The sequence below is a fragment of the Pagrus pagrus genome (genome assembly GCF_965226575.1).
Source record: "Pagrus pagrus genome assembly, chromosome: 1".
Lineage (NCBI taxonomy): Eukaryota > Metazoa > Chordata > Actinopteri > Spariformes > Sparidae > Pagrus > Pagrus pagrus.
The window spans coordinates 22,934,614-22,960,885 of NC_140185.1; the positions used below are offsets into that span (position 1 = coordinate 22,934,614).

General features: G+C 40.2%; 1 protein-coding gene across 1 annotated transcript in view; it reads right to left on the reverse strand.

The window, feature by feature from the left end:
* Positions 1-26,272, reverse strand: part of galnt18b (UDP-N-acetyl-alpha-D-galactosamine:polypeptide N-acetylgalactosaminyltransferase 18b) — an 80,176-nt gene that overhangs the window by 44,835 nt on the left and 9,069 nt on the right. The window contains exons 2-3 of the mRNA XM_084356253.1: positions 4,037-4,232; positions 1,617-1,783 (exon numbers count right to left, since the gene is read on the reverse strand). Coding sequence (XP_084212379.1) covers positions 1,617-1,783; positions 4,037-4,232 — 363 coding nt within the window. The remainder of the gene's footprint in view (positions 1-1,616; positions 1,784-4,036; positions 4,233-26,272) is intronic.

Here is a 26,272-nt window from a genome sequence, read left to right on the forward strand (position 1 = left end):
TAAGATTATGGTGCCAGAGGGAGCTCTCTCATGGGATCCCAAATGTAAACAAATGGAGACAACTTGCTGGAGTAACGTTAATACTTACTGCACTGAGAAATAAAAAAAGCAGAAGAAGCAAGTCTGGATGATAAAATGGTCGGGGAGACGCGGTCATCATGGGCTGTCTGTTCTTAACTGAGACCTGGAGGTGACATTTTAACTGTGGGTTTTATATCTGTCAACAGTGGTGTGCTAGCTTACGTTAGCCTCAAGGCCTAGGGGTGTTTATCATTGCTTGGCAACACCGTCAGCTGCTTCGGGATATCTCTCTCGCTGGCTGTTGTGAACGTAATGATAACTGCGATCGTACAGATTTTGAATCCTGAATAACTATTTGAATGTTTCCAGCTGACTTTAAAAAAGAAACATCTTGTATAGGGGTTTTAGGCTTAAATATGCACTTGATAACAAATAGTCAGTATCCTATTCAGTTCAAGTCACACTCCACTATATATCTTCTTTATGATATTTCATACTTTCTGACTTTCCTGACAGTGTTGATGAGCACTGTTCCCCAAACAATAAACACAAATGACTTCATTTTGTGCTCAAACTTTATATATACTGCATATAAAATTTAAGCTGTTGCTAAAAAGGTGCAATGACGTATCTGGGAGTCATACGTCATCCTCCAATAGGTGTTTTAAAAGCAGCGTGTACAGTTCAGGTTCGAGTTCGATCATGAATAAACTCTGCAGCTCCTCAATACCCAAGGAGAACTTCTGTTTGAGTGACAGCGATCGCTATCTGTGCTTATGTTCTTGCTATCGCTTATCCATCCTCATATCCATGCAACACAAATCCATGCTAGTGATGTTGATCCTGCTAGAAAGGCAGTCCGGTTGAGTAAAGCCGCACCTTTATTCTCTGTCTAAGAAGAAACGTTGAAGAAACACTGACTGGAGTGGGGCCTTAATGCTTTTTGTAGACGACGGGGAAATAAAGAAACAGTGTTGTTCCTGAATTGCTGTGTACTCCTACTAAAGATGTAAAGATGATAAGGAAAATGTAGATTGTTCTATTTGTTTACTTTAGGCTCATCTTACACTTCTTTGCATTTAAAAACAGTAGTTGTAAACAGTAATGTTACAAGAAAAGGCATTTAGGATGAGGACTAACAAAAGCCAAGGCAAACGTATCTCGTGTAACGTTGGCTGGTGTTGCTTGTCCACCCCGAATCCAATAAGGCTTCCTGACAGAAGTGAGTGGATGTTTTAGTCATGAAACAAGCCTTTTTTTCAACATAACCTGTAACCCTACATACTAATGTAGTTAGTTAATGATGTACTCTTTGAACCCAGAGGTATATAAGCTAATTATCCGGACATGCTAGTGATTGCAGTTCATGGAAGAGCAGACAAACACTGTTTTATCAAATCGTACACTGTAGTTCTTTTGTGTTTGGTTTTGAAAAAGGCTAAAAAAACAATGACCCTACCCCCTGGTATCTCTCAGCTGCATGCTAACCTCTCTATGTGTTAAGAAATACAAAGCTTGACAGGCCTGCCATACCTGGTTATGGTTGCTAAGCTACAATGGGACAGCTGCTGTATTATAAAAAAGATGTTGCTTACTGTTATTGCTGTTGTCGTCCACCAGGATTATCTCTTTGAGAAGGGTGGAGGGCGTCCTCTTAATAGCGGAGTGAATGGACCGCAGGATGACGGACAAGGCTTCATTCACAAAGATGAACACAATGCTCACTTGAGGGAGGTTTAAAGGATAAGTGATGTTCCTGCACCTGTGGAGGACAAATAAGAAACCCGGGGTGAGGCAATGTTTAGACTTGCATCTTGTTGAAAGGATTAACAGATAAAGTTGACATCGATTCCTACAGAGCGGGGCGATGGCTCATGCCAGCCCAGGTACTTGGCAGACTATATCAGGCCCCTGTTTTCGTAAATCAAGGTATAAATGTAGGCACTGGCACCGGTTCATGGCCGGCAGATTTTGGGGGAAATTTAACGGTTAGAGTGCGACTGCAATAGTGGCGCACCTGCAATGCAGTTATAAAAGGGATCAGTGTAGGAATAAATAATTGGCCGTGTGTTAAGGTCTGACATCAATCAAGCCATTCTCTTTCCCTTCTGCCGCTGCATGCTGACATTTTCAGTGTGAATAAGGAGTCGAGCCTATTGTCTGAAGAGGAAACTGATGCCTTTTCCAGGAAATGCAGAAAGACCAGGCTGTAAAAATAAGACTATATACAAGTAATGTCCCTTTAAGGTTATTGAAATGTGTTAAAAATCCCCTCATTAACTGTATGTGATTTATCTCCATCATAATCCTCTTGACAGGATTGTCAGTGAATTGTGTCGCGATTGTGATATCTGACCTGTTTTCTGTCAAATGTAACAAAATCACATCACTGTCACCGCGAAATGCTGTTCATTACTGTCAAAAGCCTGTTGTTTTCTCATAATGCCATGGCTCTGACATTACTTCTGGGAAATATGTGCAATGTATGTGTGTCATCGATGTTTCCCTCAGAACAGTAGAAGTGTACGGACCAGTAAAAGTGGGAATGGATGGTCTGAAGGGAGTTCGGTGATGTGCAGTGGATAAAATGCCCTGAAGATCTCTGAGCTGTGTAAACCTTTGCACCAATGTGTCATTTTTTGAGCTCCTGTAACCTTGGAGATGCGAAGATGAAAGTAGTGCTGAAAACCGAGTCACAGCCAGCCAGCGTTAAAGGCGATGGTGTATTGACTTTGCAGGCTTGTGGTGCTATTTGTCCAGGACTTAATCAGTAGCCCATGGTGCACAAATAACTGAACAAGGCTTTGAAACTACACGTGTTGATTTATGGCTGCAGATTGAAACCATGTAGTTTGTCCTGCAACTTTCAGGGGTTTGAGACAAGAATCAGGCCTGAACCAAGTCTATTACATACAAGAGCTTTCCTTTGCCTGCATAATATGATTAAGTCAGCAGGCGGTAATTGTGCTGAATGATGTGGGCAGAGGTAAATTCTTCATTGGTTTTCATTTAGAGGAGAGTGTTAAAGAGAGGACAACAAAGTGTTTTCCTGGGTAGTGAGTGCCTCATGAGTTCTTGTTTCTATTTTTTCACTCTTACTTTATCGACGGTGATATTTGGTTTCTTTCTTGTGACAAATGTATTTATTGTAAGTCACTTTGGACAAAAGCGTCTGCTAAATGCCCTGAATGTAAATGTAAATGTAAATATATTCGTGAATACTTTTGTGCAAACGTTCCTGTTCCCCATAAGACGAATCCTAATTACTCTGGTGATCCTCTGACTTTTCTTCTGCCACCACATTGAGGTGAACACATCTGGTTTTGAGTGAAATGTGTCAACAACTGTTAACCATGAAATTTACACATTCAATACACCCTCAGAGTGAAATGTAATTACTTTGATGATTCCTTAATTTTTCATTTAGCACCATCATCAGCTCAACACATTTGTTTGTTCAGTGCTTGGTTGTTAGATCCCACACCCAGCCTCAGCTTTACTTTCTGTTTATTGCAAATTACTGTAGCAAATGCTACCATGCTAACATACCAAACTAAGATGGTGAAAACTGAAAAAGATTATATTAGCTTAACATGAGCATGATATTATTGTCACTGTGATTATTGTCCTGGCCAATTATCGGGGCCGATATTCAGCATTTTTCCAATTGTTGGTGTCTGTGTTTTTATTAATCTTCTGGATCATCATAATCATTATCACTTCATGTCATAATAAATATTGAAATCTCAATATACAATTACATATGCTGTGATAAAGGAATTAACTACATGTCCGCTCCAACATGTGAGTTGATACCACAATAACATGTGAAATCACCACAAGTTTCAAGCGAGAATGAAATCTGCTTGCACACAATCACACTGGCACTTCTGCAGCACAAACTTGAAATTTACTCAAACAGAGATCTATTTCAACAGCTGGCCAGATACTCGAGTAACGAGTGACAGGCTGTACAAATTACAGTGTTTGAGCACCATTCTACCTGCAGTCTTACCCATCAGGCCTCAGGTCTGGTATTGGCCTGTCTAGCGAGAGACGATCACTGAGGTAGCCATTATATCCATAGTACTGAAACATCTTCAGTGCCACCCGTCGGTTGTCGGGACCGAGCTCCTGACCCCAGTGAGCGAACAGCGATGAATCAGAGAATGATGTGTCCGCCTGACCGTCCTCTCCCCTCCCTGGAGTCTCTAGGAGGCACAGGAAGACAAATAGCATGAATATTTGTTTAGGCCACAGCCTCTCAACCTACCGGCGAGGTTGTGCGGAAGGTGACATTTAAGGAATGTGTTAAAGATGATCGGGCTGATATAATCACTGTGATAAATGCTGTTTTCCCTGTGCTGTAAAGTATGTTAGCAGATGAAGGGTGGCCTTTTATTTGCAGTGCCTGACTGGCTGTCCTTCATGCACGTAGCTAAAAGCTCTGGCGCCCTTGAACAAGAGATTCAGCAGCTGGTGGGCTCTTCTGTAGCTGACATTGCTCTTTGACCTACACAAAGAGGAGAAAGTGAATCAAATTTCCCTTAAGGTATTGCTGTAGTTACATGCACAAGCTTCCTTTAATAATTAATCAAGAGGTAATGTGTGATCATTTTTGGAGCAAGTGAACGTTTCTCTGTGAGAGTTGAAGAAGGACTCTCTTTGTGTTGAAGAGGCTGAACGCTGAAGGGCTCATGAGTGCAGTCCTGACTCATTCCAGAGCAGCAGCAGCAGCAACTGACAGCATCGAGAGCGGAGAGACGTTTAACAAACACACATTTAGTGGGACAAACAGTATATAACTGCTCGGAGTCCTTGTTGATAGACTCAGTTCATGTACAGACTCCATAAAACACTGGTGGCATCTGTTAGAAATTCTGTCCTGCCTCCAAGAGGTTTTAATGCACTTTAGATGCAAACTTCTGAGTGTGCTCAGCAGTCAAGGAGCATCACCCACAGGGGGATTTGCTTTAAATGCCAAAAACACAGCATATAAATGAGATAAAAGTGGAGTGATATCATCTTGAAGAATATATAAAAGTTTCCCAACTGCACTCTCATGATTGCATTCTGTAGCTGATTTATTTTTCAAACCAAAAATAAAAATATGTTAACAGTCCAAAAGCATTCCCAGGGTTTTCATTTAAGCAGCAATTTCAGTCCTAACACCTGTTGGGACCTTATGCAGGGATTCAGTAATGTGCCACAGTCAGATCTGAGTACTGCCGAGTTTTAGTGTTGCTGAACAGCACGGTGATATTTATGATCTGTGAAAATACGGAGGTGCTGGTGAGAGGGTGGTGGTGTTAACACGGTGAAGTTGAGAAAACTGTAAACCTTATGATGGGTTGAATCAGGAAAGTTTATAAAAATGAACGTAAATTCAATACGACCCATAGGGAAATGTGATATACCGCAAAACGCCCTTATATTAAGGGTGATGCTGCCATATATATGTATACGGCAATACATGATTATTACATGCATACATCCTCTGAAAATAGAGTACGGCTGTCACGATATGTCCGGTCGCAGGTAAAGGAAATGGACAAATTGGGACTCAGGCTGTCAAAACGATGTGAAATCATATGGATAACTTACTCGACGAGCGAGCCGTGTTCTGAGCCGCCAGAACGCAGGACTACAGCTGGACGAGGAGAGGTGGACGCTGTGTTTGCAACATCGATGCTTGGTGCTCGCACACAGTCAAAGTTGATGGACAGTGTTTCCCAGATGTTGCACTTTTGATATGAAGACGCCGACTTATCACCAACAATCTTTGCTGCAGCTTACAAACACCCTGACGCAGATTCAAAAGCTGCACTATGTGTTCATGTATTGTGTTTGTGTATTCATGTATGTGCTCTATATTAATAACTGTAATTTGTGTAGCATAGAATTCCATGTAATGGAGAATAATAGCATATTATTAAAAATAAATGTCCTAATGAGCAAAATAAACAAACAAATCTAATGAAAATTGGTGCTTGCTATATCTGTTAATATACAGCATAGTAATTTCATTAAAAGAGGAACGCAGCAGTCCCCTGCAGCACATTGAGACAATAAAAACAATAAAAACAGAGCAATTTCATTATAATGCTTCTGTATTTCAGGTTGCTGCTGACAGACTCAGCTTATCAGGAATAATTCACAACAAACCAGGCATAATAAACAGTTTATTTCTAACTCAGAGTAAAACAAAAATGCAAGTCAGGAGAGGAGCGATAACAAGGATTTTTGTCCGTTAAATTAACATTCTTTGACATGACTGTCATTTCTGTTGACACGTTTTAAACTAATACACAGTATGTCTCTCAAGTTTCAGAATACGATAAAGATGAATGAACAGTTTATGTCAAAAAATGCAGACAGACCCTTTTTCAAAATCTCCCACATTACATGAAACACTGTGGAATGAACACAAACTGAGAAGCCTCAAAAGACCCGGAGAGGAGAGGAAAGGCTTTGAGTCCTCGGTGACACCGCAAGCAAAATACAAGGTTATGTTTGTGTGTGTGCATTTGCGTGTGTCTGTGTGTGTGTTTGGAGGGTGCGAGTGTTTTAAGCAGATTGGGGAAGGTTAATATTCATGAGCAGATTGTTTTAACACACAAACAAACAGTGACAAACAGTCAGCCAAGTAAGAGCTGAGACAACAATATGGATGCGTGAAGGGATTACATTAAGAACCAAAACAAAAAGACCTGCTTCTGAAAAGGCGGGAGCTGACAGGAAATGTCTTTGGAAGGTGACAAAGCTACAGAATTGGAGTCCTTTAAAAAAACGAAACATGCATTACGAACCTCTCTCCTACATCACGAAGAGGACATGACTGTATTTACCTCCTCACTGCATCTGAGCTTCATACAGGCAGCAAGAACCTTTCAAAACATGTTGGGAAAAGAACCCACTTCACAGCACCTGCTCGAACCAAACACCAGGCGGACACAGTTAGCGACTAGCTGCTGAACATTGTGGAGCATTTAACCACTTTAAGAAAAGCTAAAAAGATTACATTTCTGACTTAAATTTGCCAGAAAGACATCGACTCTAGAAAGAACGACGTTGGTGTCATCCACACATAGAATTGGCTGGGCCACCCAGATATATTTATGGCTAATGGAGTATATTTTGTAATCCATTTTCACATTTTTGTCTTTGTCCGGGAGAACGGCACCATCCGCAATCAATTAACTAATGACAATCTGCCCTCGCTTTACTCATCCGGTCTCCAGACAGTCTGTCATGCTGTGCACCACAGGTAGCCAACATGGTCATTTTGTGTGAAACACTGATGGCGATGTTCAGTAACTGCTGAAAGTAAAAATGAGCTGCTAATAAGTTCAAAATATTAACTTTAAAAGGCAATGATATGTCAATCTGCTCTTCTGTTTCTCTCAGTGTATCAGTATATCTCTCTGTATGAAAACTACGGGTGTGTAAAACAATCAATTCACAAAAGAATCTGGATTCTCATCTCGTCCGATTCAGAATCGTTAACCAAATGCCAAAAAGTTGTTTTTTAAATGTTAATTAATAGTGTGATGTTGCTCGAGGGGAGCGCAGCACCTGGACAATTTTATTTCCAATTTTTTATTTTTGCTGTAGTGAATGCTATAGCTGAGGTTAAATAATGAGTCTAATTAAGAGATACACAAGCCTCTTCCATTTATTACACCAGATGTGGTGGCCAACAGTATTTTATACAAACACATAGTTATCTTTATAAACCACAGTGACAGGGGAGTATTTCTAAACTTCTCAGTAAAACATTAAGAAATCAAAAAGTCGACCAACATCCAAGTTGAGAGAACAGCGCACAGTGAACAGTAGGAGCCTGAGGCAGAGTGACTTTATCTCCTCACACTCAACACACACTTGTTAAAGTTTCACTGCTGTGAAGCAGAGAGAAACTGTCTCAGCTCTTGATAAGACGACAATGTGATTAGACTAAGGACAGCATATAAGTTCTGAAAGTCTTCCGATCCTGCGGAGTACGCCTGAAGGCCCATTCATCTGACTGCTTGTGGTGGTGATTAATTAAGCCTACAGAGACGGTTTCTCCGTGTTGAATCCCTTAAGCAGCGGTTAAGGAAGGTTGGTGTTGTTTAGAAAGGGTAACCTCAGCAACATACTCTGTTTAGCATGTTGTTCAGCGGTGCACGTACAGCAGATGATTGACAAACATGCCAGTGCAACCTTACTGAAATGGATCCAAATAAATCACACAGAACAAAACAATTTGTCACATGACGTGCTTTCCATCGAGCTAGTCATGTGACTCGCTGTAACCTCGCTGTTTGGAGAGAGGCTTTCCTCTTGAGTACACATCCAGTCAACTAACCTTGGTGCTAACTCAAGTAAAGCGCAGCCAAATACCTGAGGCAAAAAACTACTGTGTGCGTGAGTGTGTAGACAGGTGAAGTATTCCCTAAGCTTCCCAGCGGCACTCCGGGCGTGTGTGGAGTGCAGCAGAAGTGTGCTTCCACTGCATGCACAGCGAGGCAACCGAGTTATAGCTGTCAGCTCCCACAGCCACGGAGGAGAGAGGCAGGGGAGAAGATATGAACATACAACATGGACACTCTCCTTGTCATTAACATACTGAAAAAACAAAAATCGCTGGAGAACAAACTTAGATGCTTAACAGAGAAGACAACAATAAGCCCTCAGGTCTGACATGAACTTACTTTTTTTACAGCAGCACGTCGGATTATTAAATTTGATCCAATAAAAGATAGTTCCCCGTGATGAAACTGCCCCGCACAGATTTTATCAAACTATATTTATTCAACCCGTTCTTGTCTGTGGAGAGAAAAATGTTTTGAATTTCAAAACACAAATCATTATCAGTTTGACACCGCAGAGATAACTCACTTCCATGCAGCGCTAGCTCACGTTGGAACAGATGTGGGCTTTTGATAAAACTGCTGTAGGCCTGAATGTTTTACCTGCCTCTCCTTACTCTGAACTCTATTGTACGCTGGGAGGACTGAGGGAAGCTCTTGGCCATTGGAAGAAATGTGAGCGGATCACACTAAAATGGGGTAAAATCTGGGTCGATCGATCTTTTCTGTATGTACTGTACAGTCATTAACCCTTAAACACATATCACAGGTCTTCAGAGCTTTTCAGAGGCTCAGAAACCTCAAACAGACCACGTTTTTACAATTTTTCGGTGATTTGTGTTGTCTACACATATTTTATAGGGATTTTAGAGACCTGAGATGTATAAGTAATAACAGGTTATGTTCTTTATGCAGTCCTACGCTCAGTAACATGATGGTGCAGCGCCAGTCTGTCGGGTTTACTGCAGGGCAGCACGTCCTTTGATATTGGAGGGTTTTGATGACAGTAACTTTGAAAATGAAAGCATGACTGGAGTAGCTGATGATGAAAAATACATTTTTCTTGCCAAGTCATCAGTCATGTGTGCTTAAGAGTAACATCTGCCATGAGCAGCAGGTCAGTCAGTCAAAGTTTTCCACCAAGGAACATGAGATATAAAACAAGCTATGTGATTTACTGCACATTATTTGCTTTGTTTTTTCATAATGGACAATTCAAAGTATGAAACATTTACTTGTTTCATTTATGCTTTAAAGGTCCAGTTTGTGTGAAAAAGGTGATTTTTGAGTCTCATTCCCAACTGGTCAAATACCAACACTTTGGGGTGGGGGCTGGCCCAACCTACAATCCCAAAGCGTCAGTATTTGGGAATGAGATTCAAAAATCAAACTGGACCTTTAGATGTATGTCTTTTCAACATGAAGCACGGCTTACAAACATTTAAAGATGTGGAGTAACATTAGGTACGAGAGAAGGGTCCAGAGGTTGTTGAGAGGGTTTGATGGACTTTTGCTCAGATTTGAGATGTTCTTGGCGAGGTTCAATAGGTCCTTTGAAAAGTGCTTTAAATTCTTGATATTTCAGAGGTTCTGATAAGGTAGCAAAGGTTTCAGAAGTGTTTGAATAAATGAAACATGTTCTTGAATAGATTTCAGGGGCCAGGGGTGGATTTTGTTGAGAGGGTTTGAAGACTTTCTGATGAGTTTTAGAAAAGTTCTTACGAAGGTCTTAAATCCTTCCAGACCAAAGATTTGCGACAAGACAAGTTGGAGCCTTTCAATGCGCTGATTTGCTACGTTCTGAAAACCTTCCAGTTCACCCCACTGTAACTAGACAACACCATGTATCATCTCTGTACTTCCGCTCTAACTGACGGCTTTTCAACCTTTTTTATAGCTGGATATAATTTGTAGCACCTCAAAATATGGATGAGCACGGTGATACTGAGTTACTTACCACAGGTTCATCTCTGGTATTGATGAAACAGCCAAAATAAAAGGTGTGTGTGTGTGTCATGAAGCGAGTGTGTCGAGCGAGTGATGGAGAGCGGCTGCGAATGCGAGGGGAGCAAAAGAAAAGCAGTGAAGTTAACAGTGGTCTAATTTTAACTTTAAGATTTGTGTCATACAGTCACAGCTGTTACTCAGACAAATTAATGAGCTGGTCCTCTTTCCTCAGTCCTTAACTGCCATCTCGATCAGCTGACGGTTTGTAACTGACTTATCTGCCTGACTACCAGAAGTACTTCAGGATGTCTCTTAGGATTTTAGAGAAAGGAGTGATTCCAGATAAGGTTTCTAGGGTCTTTAAGGGGGTTTGGGGATCTCTTGAAAATTGAATAGGATAAATTTGGGAGTTTCAAAGGCCCATAAAGAAATCGTAGAGGTTGTTTGTTTGTTTTTTGGGGGGTTTGGAGGGTTATAGGCCCTCACTGATCGGTTCTAGAGGCATTTAAAATGATTCAGATGTCATTTTAGGTTTCTCAGTGAGGATCCAAGAGACAGTAAGTGGGTTTAAGGGGTTAATTAGTGTCATCTTCAGCATCACAGACCAAAGATCTTGATGTGTGTGCATGAACTTGCTCGGAAGCAAGACATTTAGATTGTTTGTAGAAACATTCATGGAGAAGTCCTCACAATAGGTAAAATATGTGCATATCGGAATACAGTGGAAGGCGTCATTAAGTTGATCTTTGACTTATTATAGTTCATATTTTATTTTGTAACTCCGTCTCTGTACGTATCTACTCGATCTCTAAAGACCTGAGGTATGTAGGAATGTTTGACCTATCTATTTAAGGGTTAATGTAAACGGTCACACTATGACTGAACAGCCTTATTTTGGGCTGGCATGTTGCCGTACTCCCCAGACAGCCAAATGCAGTTCACTTTTCTGTTTTGCCTCAATAATTTAGAGACTGCTTGCATCTTGACTGAACTTCCAGCGAGATACAGAGCAACAATATTGTCACTAGAGAGAGTTACTTTAGGCAGTCACAGGCTTTTAACTACAAACTAAAACTGACAAGTGAATTTTGTTTTAATCAGATAAAGATCTGTATTTGACCTTGACACCTGACAACCATTTAAAAAACAAGTCTGTAGTTCTTTGTCTGTAAATGTCCTCCAATTACAGCAGACAGCAATTTATTCTCAGTCACTGTCATTTTACATCCAAAATAATGAGAGCGGAGCATGAAGCCACAACATCAAAGACTGTGGTGCAGTCAAAATATTCATTGTGTATTTATTCTGACACCGGCTGAGAGGGAGGAGAGAACGTTGACGTAGACTTCAGTCTATTAAAAAGCAGGTCTCATCATACTCATGAAAGTTTCAGGACACACCGGTGTTTCTACAACTTGATATCAAAGAAACTGTCAGCGAGAGGATATCAAGTGGTTTTAAAAACTTTTCACGTTCAAGGCAGCTCTGACAATAGCGCAGAAAATCCTCTGCATCCTGCCACAGTCATATTCACCAGTTTTCCACATGCATTTCCTGCAGAGCAGCTCAAGACTACACATCTTAACAGCTTGTTACAACAGCTGTCCATCTTTGAGCTTCTTTTCCCATTTTAGAGAAATGTATATTCATCACCTGTTGTCTTACTTGAATAATACTGTAATTACAATGTTAATGAGTATATAAATGTTCCAATACAACATCTTCAACAACACAGATGTTTTGTTAAATGCAGACTACGTAGATTTCTCTGTTTACTTCTCGGCTTAATGTGATGAAATGAACATGTCGTGCGATCGTTTAACAAAACCCTGTTGTCAAAATTAATTATTCTGAGTATATTCTAATTATATAATAACGAAAGGAATGACTGAAGTTCTTGTTTTACACATGTCAAGTACTTTGTGATACGTCATACATGACAGTGGAACAACGCTTGTTGCATTTAACATCAAGCACGATCCGACATCGCCGTGTAAGTGTTGTTCCTGGCATGTGACACTTAATGTTGCTCCAGGACCATCATCGCAAAGACCAATCAAGGCCAGAAAATAGAGAAGTTGTGCTTTCAAACGTGTGTTTAACGTTGTGAATGGGTGTATTTGAACCCAAATCATGTTTCCCAAAACCTAGACAAGTATCTTTGTTGCCTAAACCAAACCAGGTATTTTTCACCTGAACCTAAAAAAACATTTTTTAAATCCAGGAACAACACGAACGTCAGTGTCAGATAGATCTAACACCAACTGCGTGTGTACTCATATAGCAGAAAATCCTCTTTATTAAATCTATTGATTTTAACCATATCTTCCTCGATCCTCTTATTGACACACCTGTGACACAGAACATGGCTTTGAACTGGACCTTCTCCAACACTTAGGCCCTCATGCTCTACAGGACATATTACATTTGTTTAAATAAATAAATATTACTATTCAGCAAATTTCCATCTAACTTCTTTGATGCACATTGAAGAATCTTTAACAGTCATTAAAATGTTTTAATGCCTTAATATTGCAAGTCTTCGGTAAAAGCTCCTTGTTGCAAAGGGCATCTCTGATGGTGGCGATGAGACTGTGAAATATGATTCATTTAAAGGTTTATTATCACTATAACACAAAGCAAAAGTTTATCACTGATTATAATAATTGTAATACTCAGGATTTTACAGTGGCAAATGCCTTAAGTTATTTACCAGGTACGTTTGCTTGCATGTACTTGACGGGCCACCGCAGCACTTCTACCAGGTTTTCCTTCAATGCAGCGGCCTCATTCAAATAACAGAGAAGGCTGCGATGGAAACAGATTCTTTAAATCGGTTTCTTTATACTTATTGTTTTATTGGAGTAGTTGATAGACAAAAACACAAATTTGCATTTTGTAACAGCTTGGCACAGATGGCTCCATTCCCCCTTTCTTAAAATACAGTACAGCTTGTTGTGATTTTTATTCCAACTTGACACGTTAGCAGGTGAAGAGACAATGTGTTTTAGGTCACACACTGTTATGATAAAACTGCTCTTATCTCACAGCGACACAGAGAAGGTCAGTCATGCTTTCATCTCTTTATGTTTGAACTCCTATGTTGTTCCTGCCTTTACTGTTTCAGCTGCAGGTACGGGGAAATATTGCAGGAAGGCTCCTAACAGATGCTAAATGACACAGTCATATAACTCCTGTTTTATCTGAGGTTGCCTCTGAGGGTCACAATCAATTTCAAGATTTAATTGATCGCAGCCTTGCCTGGTTTCGAATCATATCTCAAGTCCCCCACGAGCAAGGCCGGGAGAGTCTTAGATCTTCTGGAATCAACTTCCCGGCTGCTCCACAGTCTCGCTAAAGGGTGAGGGAAGCGGAGTCTTCACACATTTTTATAACGGCTTTTTATCCGTGTGCGCTGCCGTTATTCTTACTGTTCTGCACTCTGTTCAGATGAAAAATGAAAGCACAAAATAAATGAATTTGTTGATTATGTGTGAGCAGTCTTTGATGCAAATATTGCTCAAACCAGACAAAAATGATGAGCGCTACCTGTCAGTCAGCCAATCCTCCAGTTATTAAATCAGCATCACTGTAGGTTTGAGTATTAAATGCAATACAGCCTTTCATTACAAACAACACACTTCTGTGGAAAGGTTTTTATAAACTACAGCAGTAGCTGATGTTTTGGGGATTGCTATATTACTAAATGAATGAACCTAAATGAGGCCAGTGTTGGTTTTATGCAATTAAAGCAGTCCTTTATTATTATATTATTTAGTATTTTATCTAATTTTAACTTAACAGCTGCACTTATCGATATCACCTGACTCCATTGTTCCTCTGTTTTCCTCGTGTTGTCGTTCATCTGTGTTTGCCCCTCTTGTGTCCTCAGTGTTCCAGGTTTTGTTCCCCGTCACTTTCTGGTTTGTTTATTTTTGCATTCTTAGTTTTTCTTGGATTCATATTCATTGCCTTTTTGCTGCCAGCCATTAACTGCCTGCATTTTAATTCCAGCTTTGTTAATAAAGCTTGCTTGCCTCACTGTTTCTGCACCTGGGTCCTCACATTTTGCAAACCATAACACTACTAGATGTATAAAACGATAGCCGTTTCCTAGCCTGTTTCTCCATGACAACTTTACAGCCTGTCGATGTTACATATTATACATATTTGAAGAATTCAGGTTCAATAAACTGATGCCCTGCTCGTAAAATAACCTGTCAACAGAACAGAGAAGAGGATAATAACCTGTGAGTGAGCTGTTTTGTATAAGTATGCATGGGTTACATACTAAATGACTCAACACTTTCCTGTCAACAACTCTTGACATCCAAAGCTCTCTCAATCTACCTACGCACTCACGTAAAAGTGTATTATGAAGAAGACACTCACAGGCAGCTCTTACACACTGACTGTGATCAGCTGTGCGTTACAGTTTATATGTTATCATGTTGTGTTATCCTTCCTCTCAGGAGAAAAACGTTTTTCCTGACAGTGAATGCAGCTAATAACCAATTAGTCTGTTTACTGGGTCCACCACGTTAAAGGTGCAGTATGGGCCCCTGCCACTGGCTCTGGAGGAGGGGGAATTCCTCTCATTAGGACGCATCAGTAGCTGGCACGTCACACTGACATTTCCACCTGAAAGAGAAAAGGGGTGTGCGGCTTTGTCTTTATCTTTGTTTATTCCCAAGAGGGGATGTGCAGTGGCAGAATTTAGGAGGAGGGTCATGTTTACTCGCAGCGCTCTTTGTCATCTCTACCCCTTTTGTTCATTTCTCCTCATTAAAGCGTTGAAATCACCCATGCCCTTCAGAGGGCTACAAAGGCTTCCTTTGTGCTTTTTGGAGAAAAGTCTCTCATCTAGAAATTCAATGTCATTATCGCTGACAAATTCTGAGCAACTAGCTGCAATATTTGCCTTCTTTTGAACCGCAGCAGATATTATGAGGCAGTGCAGATGGTATTTGATATCAAGCTTCAGACATTTTGACTCCTGTGTCACATTTCTCATTCCCACTGTTCAACTTGAAAAGCTGGATTTGTTATTCCATTAAATTCAGTCATCTGAGGTGCCTTTTCTATAACCCCCTATCAGATCTGACTTCCTCAGCACAGAGCCTGTAAAAAAAAACCCCTCCTCACTGTATCCTTTCACTTTTTATCTCTTAAGTTTTATCAGTAGCCTGCTTTTAACATCATTTGTCCTTTTTGGGGGGTTGCTTTCTTTATAAACTGGACTCTCGGGTGTAGCCTCTTCTCAGAAAATCATTCATCAGTGCAGGATATGAATCAAAAATATTTCAGAGCACTCACCTGAGGGCGGGATGGAAAAACACAGGGTGAAGAATGCCATTAATCCATCACTTTGGACATAAATCTTTCTGAGCCAGTTCAAATTATTTACTGGCGATGATGTTTTAAAGCATAACTCCTGGAATTTCTCAACCGAGACTTATTTTCCCTATAATTTCCCATCAAACTGATTTGCTGCTTTTGTGGTCGAGTTTTCAGAGCGCTCAATAACACAATGGGAATACAGGAGTGCCACTTATCCTGGCAAGTAAGCGTAACAACGAGTAGAATGGATTAAATTTAGCTCTGAATAGGGAAGAAAATAGAAATTGACTTGAACAATGTCAAGTCAAGAATTGTTATCACTGCTGAAATGTTCAAGTGGTAACAAAAAGTCACGAAACAAAAAGAACATCCTGAAAAATGCAGGAGTACAAGAAAGAGAACAGAGGTCTTTGAATGTTGCAGCATCCCTCGTGAACTGAAGAGAAAAGTCAAGTCATATCTCTTACAGATAATCTGAAGCAATGAACCGCAGTTTCTGTCTGGGCGCTGTGTTGCTGTGAAATGTTTTTAGTTTGTGAGGTCCATTGAATTCTACTGTAGTCTGAACTTACTGGCAGACTAGTTTGGAGTAAATAGCTCTCATACAAATGTATTCATATCAAAAAAGGACTCTCTTAAAAGGGAAACGCAACCAATTTGACTAATTAAAGTGCAATTACGAGTCTAGCGTTGCACTTCTATTACACTGTTGGACTCATCATGGATAGTTCAAAAACAAATGATCAAAATGGATGCAGCAGAACCAGAGAGGGGGCCTGCTTTCACTCTGCGCATTCTTCTTCCTTTTCAAAACCTGGTGCCTACATTACCCACAATGCAACTTAGCTACTAAGTGACATTTATGGAGGTCATTTATCAGATTACATTCAGCTTCTTCTTGAGCCACAAAAGGTTTTATACTAAATTATAAGGCTGCACTATGGTCCTTGTTCACCATGTTTACCCCCATGTTTAACCGCTTTCTAATTAGCATTAAACACAGAAGAACAGAAGAGGCTGATGGACATGTCATCATTTTGCAGATATTTTGTCATAAATCACAGGATAAGACACATTAAAAGTCTGACCTGATGGTAGCGCTAGAGGAAAGTCAGGGGATATTCAACATTATTACAATTCATCCTGCTGTGAACATGAATTTCAGACAATCCGTCCAATAAATGCTGAAACAGTTCACTTAAAACCTCAAACGTGAACCTTATGAACACCAAAGTTGTTATGTTGCATCGTCTGGGAAACGAATGTCTGTATTCACGAGTAACTGGGGAGGTTACTGGGGAAAAGATTATGAGTGATGCTTCAGGTGATCGTCCGAACTAGCGCAAGTAACAGCTGACACACAAAAGGCCACAGGTCGGATTTAAGCTCTACCAACTGAGATACCAGAGCGCCCAAGTTGGAGACATTTTCTGCCGATCCATCTAGTAGATGTTGTGAAATTTGTCAAAAATAAAGACAACTTTTAGCTGTTGTTGGTGCTAAAGGAAAATAAGAGGATCGCCGAAGTAAGCAGGGTTAATCCTCTGGGGAACATGAATGTCTGTGCCCAGACTGACGGCAATCCATCCGATGTTTGTGAGATACAGTATTTCAGTTTGGACCATAGAGGTGAACAGACATTGCCATCCCTATAGCGATGACTGCAAATGTGGCTTAGTTTCGAGTTTGGAAGTGTTGAAAACTTACAACTTTTGCATCTTTGCCTCTTTTTCTTTTGCTCAGGATGCCGATCAGTTATAAAGTCAGGAGGAAACAGTTCATCCATCAGATTAAACTACAGTCTTAGGAAGCAAATAAACACAGAAACAGTACATGAGTCAAAACCAAAGCAGTCAATCATCTAATCAAAATATAGATTTTCTTAAGGTCAAGGTCTGTCAGTGATTGTTGGATTATCACAATTGATTTCACCTCTGCTATTACAGGAGGGCGAGACATATTTGACGGAGAGCCAGCTGAGTTCTCAGAAAATTCCTTTTTCTTCAGTATTTTACTAATTGATGATTTTCTAGCAATGTAAATTATTCCACCCGTGCTGTACAAAAGTGTTAACCTACAATGGCACCACGGCGTGGAGAGATGTTTTAATGACTAGGAAAAGATAGTGAAGCTATGTGAAGGTTTCTGACAGACAGGTGTTTAATATTTCACTGACAAGTAGTAACAGAATCCTTAAAACACAGTTGAGTTTGTCTTTTTCTTACTCGCTGCATGTAGAAACAGACGTCTCTGCTCTATATTAATGAAGCCTACATGGATTTGGATGGCAGACAGAGACATCGAGTATTTCATTTTATGTTTTGTTTTTGATCATGGCCTCTTGATGGCTGGTATGGGGCACGAATCAATTATTCAGGTGGAGAGCTCCTTGATTTTTCACTCGGGGAGTTTTGAAGGGAAATAAGGCACGGGTCACTTATCAACCAGAGCTATTGTGAGAGTCCCTATTCAAAAAGCTGCTCATACCCGAGGGTCTGTGCTGAGGTTTTAGATGTGACTCTCTCCTGATGAAAGAGCTGACAAACAGCACACAGCATACAAAAACACATTCCCCACTCACACTCTTCACACCATCATGAATGGGAACATTTGATTGAGTTTCCTGTTGTTGCATGTTTGCTACAATTACTGAGCCACTCTTACTTGGTGTGGTTACAAAATGAAAGGCTTCCTGCAAGCACCTCAGTAACAGGATTACAGTAACCTGATGTCTGAAACACCTTTTTTACAAGAAACTTGTCTTCTGCAGTCATGTTAGAGGATTAAAGAAACCTAATTATTATATATTTTGTCTCACCTTGTATGTATGTATGTAACCCTAAGACCCAAAGTATCCTTGAGACGTCCCAATCAGCTTTCACTCATGTCCGTCTCAGCCCGTGTTCTTAATGCCCACTGTTTTTCAATAATTTGTGTGTTTGACCTCATCTATGTGCCTGGAAGGTGATATTCTGCCTTGTAAGACCGTTTGAGTGGCTTTATTAGACGTTTTCTGCTGCAAAACCTTTTGGAAAGGAAGGTCTTCAGATGATATAGTTTCAAAACGCTCAATTAGTAAAGTATCAAAAAGAAGAACTGGCCGAGTGGTCAATGCAAGTGGACAGAGTTTGTGTCCTGCATGGAAGAAGAGTTTTCTTCAATAAACAAACAATAATAAATTGTGACTTGACTTGACTTTTCTTCACGGTTTTATACCATTAGACTTTGTGAATTTATTGTTTTCAGATAAATAAAGAAGTTTTCAGTTGCAGTTTGGTTAGGTTTAGACATTAAAAAAGATCATGGTCTGGATTGAATTGATAAACCAGCGTTCACTTTTGGTTTTATTCGTGACAATGATCACCTAAAATGAAAATGTTCTCTGTTTGAAGTTACCAGTGATGAGACACCCAGTGCCAGCCTGAGAGACATCAGACACACAACAGCCTGTGTGACACAGGACATAAGGTGCTGACCCCGGGCTACACACAGAGTTTTTTTAGGAAGTCCTGAGTGGAAACAGTCGGAGTGCAACAACCAGCCTTGGGTAAACCGGCCTAATCCCGTATATTCCTCCCTCCTCTGATGCTGTTGGGTGTAGGAACCCTGTGGACACTCATCTCATCTTCTGCCCAAAAACTAAACCATTCACTGCAATAATATGTACTGCTAACTAATGTACATGCTGTCCAAAATCTTCATGGTTCGGTTTCTGAAGTAGCTGCACTGATAAAAGTCAACATGTCTTCCTAACAAGAATGAATGAGATGTGCGAGTCTATGCCGAGGGTCAAAACCTGCACAGCTAACAGGACCATTATTGTGGTTGGAAACGCTGACGATAAAGTGAAGTGAGAGAAAGTGAGACAAATGCGCGGGGGCAGAAATGGGCTCATGGGGTAGACAGGCTGAGGCAAATAACGGCCAAGCCCTTAAGGTGTGATAACTGACCATCCATTTTCAACATCTGCAAGAATGCCGAGCGCCCGGTCAGTGATATCAATCAAGATTTTGCCATTTCTGTTCAGAGGAGGAGAAATGACCTGCAGGTCAAACTGCAGAGCTGCCTGTGGAGGAGGGATAACACCAGCTTGAAATGTGATAAAGTGGTTGTCCCGAACCCAAGTAAATCCAATAAATTCTTATTTAAGTTACTTGTTCTACTCTGATTTATCAACACATGGACTTAATGGTTACGTGTCAACTTTGCTTATGGATAAGCAGATCATTTAGTTTAGGTTTTCTCTCCAACCAAACACAAAATCAACTAGTGTCGTCCTGAATACTCGTGGATATTCTGACGAGTCACAAAGGCAGTAAAAACATGAATACGTTGATGTTTATCACATCAGCGGTCTTTCATGTCTTTGTCTGACATTTCCAACGACACTAATCTCAAATCAGATAAGAATCACTCGACATGCAGCGTTGCTATCAGCAAACACGAGCATGTTTCTGCCACTGTGGCTCAGTCAGTGTCCTTATTTGCTGTTTGCCCTTGCCTTTACGGGAGAGATTTTTTAATGAGCCCTTTGAGGTTTCTTTTTTATTTTTTTTTATTTTCTCCCCTTCCCTCCGTTTTATCACTTTCATGTAGAAATAAACATCACAGACTTTAAATTAGGAGACCTGTTGAAATCAAAGAAAGTCGTGGACTGGAGGTTCAAAATCCAAAACTTCTGTGGAAATCATAGGAAAACAGTGCTTTTCACAACAGGTGAATGTGTGAATGAGGCTCGTGTTGAATGCTGTGAAGGCGGTTTCTTCACACGTCAAAGCACAACAACAAACAGGTTTTCATTTCAGCCACTCCACCGGCTACACTCACCTCTTCTACGCTCTGTTTTTGTGACTGCGGGTGCACACATCAATAAATCAGATGGTGCAGTGATTGACTGGAAAAAAAAAATCTCAGCTCTGTTGGGCCCTGATGAATACACTTGATTGACAAAGCTCCTTTGTCAATGGATATGCCGATATCAGTTTGGACCATGAACCGCTGATTTTTTGGTGAAAAAGGAAATGTCGATCCAGGCTGCAAAATACAGCAAACTACAAGATGTAGAAACTAGAAACTCAACTGTTTCTGTTATTGTAGTCTCAACTATAGCTAACATCACTGACTGAAATACAATAATATATAGAATATAAATTGTTTGTAGTCCAAAATCCAGGGGAAGAATGCAAAACAAGGATAATACAACAAAAAAGTACAACAAAAAATAAAAAAACTTGGAAAATAAAATCCAACTTGACACACAGTAACATGCATAATATTACCAGAGGTATCATTAACCTCAGTCATATAAAACCTCACAGCACAGATGCAAGTCTGAACCGGCGTGCCCATTCATGAGGAAATGGAGAAAAATAGCCTCCGGCTGTCTTCGAACGCACAGCCAGCTGGCTAAATGTGTTGCACCTTTCACATCACCTGTTAAGGGTGAAGAAACAAGCTAAAGGCCAGTAATGAGGCTCACCAATCCTCCAGTGAAGAGAGGCTGCAAGTGATAAACAAGCGAGTCAAACAGCAGAAATATCACAGTTTAGGGAGAGGAGTGCACTAACCGTGTTAGAGTTGATGTGAGAGTCAAGACATTTATTTATAAAAAACAAAACAAAAAAGAAACTATAAAAAGAAAACAAAACAGTTTTTGGACATTTTTGACATCTAACAGGGAATGTGCAGTAACTATCCTGCCACACTACTGAAAAGAGCATAACCCTTTATAGCCTAGAGATATTTTTTGCCTTTTTCATCAGGCCCACACAGTAGCAGTAGTTATGCACCCTGTTCAGTTTGTCTTCCACATGTAAACACAGGCTGACTAGCTTCCACTCTGTAAGTTGTAGCTGGTTAGTCTAGTTCATACTAGAGCAGTGATTCCCAAAGTGTGCGACACGGTGACACTGTGAAGGTACTGCAGGTGGGCTGTGAGATGTCATTTATGATACATAAATAAAACATTTTGTGATTAAGTTTGAAATTGAACCGAAAAAAACAAGGTAATTAAATTACGGGTTATTCTTCATGAACCTTACATATTTTGATCTGGTGTGAAGTTTGTTTCCTGCTGATCTGTGCGCTACTTGCTGACCTTAACCTGCACCCAACGGTGGAGATTTGGGTCAATAGGAGACATAATTCTAACAGGATGGCAACATTATTTAATCGGGGAACAGACTTTGACACAACATCGGCCCGATACTTATATCGCATCAATAACAGGAACAGCGTTATTCTTATGTTTGGGCATGGCTGCAATAGAGGTTATCTGTTAATGTTATTTCAACACCAGCTCAGTCATCTGCAGTTGAGTCATACAAATGTTGGGCTCGTCCAACCTGGCAGTCCAGCTAGCAGTTGTGGTGACGGCAAATATACAAACTCTAAATGCAACGGCTAGTACTGTAAACGCGGCACTCAATAGATTCTCTGTGATTCAAATCCGGACTAAATGTATAAAGTCGGGGAGTCGACTTACAGATGGAACTGAATGACCCCAGCCGGTTTTATATTTGCATCCTCCTCAAATACACCAAAGAGAGCACGATGCTTCTGTTGTTTCACGACATAGGAAAAGTAGCAAGATGTGTTGATCTAACCCTAACCCAGCTCCAGGCGAGGTACAGCTGCTTTCAGCGAACCGCCTGAAATGAACCCATGTTCTTCAATATTTTAGCCGCAGTGTTCGCTGAGAAGTCCAGCGAGTCTTTGTGTTGAACCTGAGGCTGCTGATTCAGAGGTACTGGCAAAGAGAGCTTCTCAGTACAGAACTGTGAAGGTTTAGTTGCTCTGTTGTTGATGTACTCTTATATTTCACACATCACTTTGAAAAAAAAAAAAAAGCAACTATGTATATCCTGCTCTGTCTCACAATATCATGAGTCAGGACTTGGGGGGGAGGGAGAATTTTATCTACCATGAATTCCTACAACAGTACAATGAAATATAAAATTAGCTCAAAAACTCTGTGCTGTGTTGCAAAAAGTGAAACAGCCCGGTCCTTATCGCCACACAGCAGATGCCCCACAAAGGCACATGACAGGGGAGTTTCTGCACAATGCTGGTTTGCACCTCAGGCCAGGCAGACTGAATGGCTGCTGGCAGGCTCCTGATGGCAGCCGCTGCCCTCTGTACCCGACTGACAAAGCACTGCCTGACGGCTCTATCGTGTTTGGTCACAGGATCCAAAAGCTTTCCAAAACCTTGCAATCTTGTGAAGAAATGCCACGTCGAGGCATCACTTAAGTAACATTAAGATCGGTGTGTCTTGCAATTCAAGATCAGGTTTTGTTATTTTCACGGATTTGTTAATTAGAAAATAAAAACGCAGATCATCATTTCTATTATTACTAGAAGTGACTAACACATGAGAGGCAAGTTAACCGTGTTGCAGGACCATATACACTATATCCAGTACATTTATTTCTGACAACAACAAATGCACCACGTTTACAGTACTTTCATTTTCACACAGATGGCAACTGAAAAGTATTGTAAAGAAACACTTCTGGAGCCGTGATTCACCAGTCGTTGTTCTCTTCAGCTACAATTCAGCCGAGACGTCCACATGCAAATATAAACCAAGCCGGCTCTACTTTTATGCTAAATATTTGCATCCTGGAGGCATTTGTGAATATTTGATGGCTTGCACTTACACCAGGAAGAAGCACAGACTGAACTTTAGGCATCAACTGCTCCACAATAAAGAAATCAGCTGTGAGCTCAGTATTGTTCACTGAAAGGGGATTTTTTTTTTCTTCTTTTTCTTTATTTTGTAGTTTGAACTGTGTTTGAATATATGTGAATGTTTTTGAGTTCATATCAAATCTTTTATAATAACTGTATTTCATAATGTGCAAACAAATCTATACAAAGAAATCCACCACATTTTAGATGAGACAACTTAAAGGTGCGATATGTAAAAAATTCACTTTAAAACATTAAAAAAGTTTCTGCATCATGTCAAAGACGTTTATGTACATTTCTGCAGAGATATCCACTAAAGTAAGCAAGCTAACCACCTCATGCCAGCCCTTCCTGTCAAGTACCTCAAGTGGGTGGGCACTGATTGATAAGACAGCTAGCTGCAAGACTAGCAGAGGTCACAGGCTAATGGCACCTACAGTTAGCAGCAGTTAGCCAAGTAGAAATGATGAGATAAAAAAAGTCATTATTATGAGAAAGAAAGTCAAAATTATGAAAAAGAGGTGTAAAATTATGAAATAAAGTCAGTTATGAGTTATAAAAACAGTTGAAATAATAAGAAAACAATTCATAAATATGACATAAAAAAGAAATTATGAGATTTAAAAGTCTTAATTTTATTCAGGCTTTGTCTTTAACTGGCCGAAATGGGCTAAATAAGTCATGTATGCGTGAAAGAGAGGTCAGTCTCATCTGCGTCATTGTTTTAATTCCTTTTTAATGCTGCTCCTTCTAGAAGGTCTATGACTGACCTCAGCATTTATAAAATATTGGCTACAGCACTGCATGCAAAAAAATGTTCCACCTCAAAAGATGCCGGTAGTGTTTGTGAATTAATTGTTAACTGTTAAAAATAACATCACTGTGTGCGTGCATGCCAGCGCCCATCAAATGTGAAAGAGTATTGTTTTAATGACAATGTCTCTCTGCAACAATTACACACAGGATAAAGGGAATATCTTCTCAAACATGTGAGAGGCAGGAACCAACGATTGTTCAACATTTTTCTATGAACAATTGCTTCCATCGTGCAACCAAATGTTTTTCGACAAAATGTTTTAGCTCTGAATAACACATCAATACGTCTGCATAAGCAAGATCTCAACACGTGACAGGACAAGACAGCCTCTTCAGCTCTTCTGCAGTTTGTCATCAGCTTGAGGCATTTGACACTCACATGTGTCAGCAACAGCGGATGACAACTGAGTCATGTGGAAACTTGTTCTCACCAGTTACTAAGATGCTCTCTGACAGCGGCTGTACTGCGACTTGAGTCTTAAATCTTCTCTGTGCGGAAAAGGTTGAGTGGTTTGAGATCCAGGGAATAAAACACTTTAACGGCCTCTTCATTACATGAACACAATCTGAAGTTATCATCAGTGATTTAAACCCAAACAGAGCCATAAAAAACTCACGACTACAGGAGGTGACTCTCACTTAAGATGGATTTCAAGGACCTTTCACAAAATATAATACTCAAGTGCTTCCTGTCTTTTGTACACATAAGACCGACACATTAGTTCTCATAAAAGTGCTTCAGTTAAATTATCAAGCTTTTTCCCTTCTAAAAGTATGTGTGAACAAAAATTATTATCACAAGCTGTTCATTAAGAGATAACCCTCTAATCAAATCTTTCATTCAGTCTTTTCTTTTAGCCTTTGTCTTCTGTAAATGTTGCCCTTGACAACAGTCTGAACGCAGTTTTTATCCTTATGTTACCTCGGTTTGGAAAGAGAAACCTTGATCTTTAAATGGTTAGAGCCTAATGGACAAAAACAAATAAAACCTTATTCTAAACAAGCCATTAAGTCTTTTCCATGTACTCAGACTTCACTCTGGGATGAAAACAAAGAATTAAGGAACCTCTAGGTCCAGACCACTTTAAGTCTCAGGGACCACATTTCAACTACAGCATTTTAATTATGTGAATATCAGAAGACTTTGGTGACAGTTCAACAGCTAATAAAATATTTCATTTAGTTTATTATGACATATTAATGACTTTGCGGGCCTATATGATATACTGTATTGCAACATATAGATGGTAAATGGACTCGCCCTTTTTCCAGTCTACTGAGCATTCAAGCATTTTCACGTTGACCTATTCACAAACACATTTACACAATGATGTCAGAGGCTGCCATGCAAGGTGCCGACCTGCTCATCAGGAGCAATTTGGAGTTCAGCATCTTACTCAAGGATACTTCAACACGCAGATGGCGGATCTGGAGATCAAACCACGACCTTCTGACAGTGGACAACCCGCTCCAACCTCCCGAGCAACAGCTGCACCAATAAATATGGTAGTCTGAGCTTTTCTACAATTTCATTTTTTGTGTTTTCTACTGTATGTAAATGACTAAATAACATCTGTCTGAAGCCAACTGAAGTTTTTTTGCTTCACTGAGCACACAAAAAAAATAGCAGGAAATAAAAAAAACATCAGATCTGTTTCTTCTTCATCAGCGATGGATTAATGTTGAGTGACTGCTGGGAAAATATATTTTGACAGAAGATCTAAATTACAGTTAGCTTTGATGTATCTTGTTTCAAGGCTGTGATAATTCACTTCTGTCAGATTCTCACACTGTCATCCATCTCCTCCATCCCCCATCAGATCCTCACGTCAGGAACAGCTGACTCAATAAGGACAAATCGCACACTTACACTAAAGCCTAATGTGTTGTAGACAAAAAAAGAGGCAAAAATGCAGCTTCAATCTGACGTATAGAAATGTGTTGTTGTCTGCTAACACAACTCTGGCAGTTTAAGAGGTTAGTTAGTTGAATTTGACTAAATTTATTGAGGCGTTTGGGGTGTGAACAGATTGGCTTTGTGTACTGTATGCACTCATGAACTGCACAAATCACGAAATTGGCATGTGGCATGGTGGTCCACA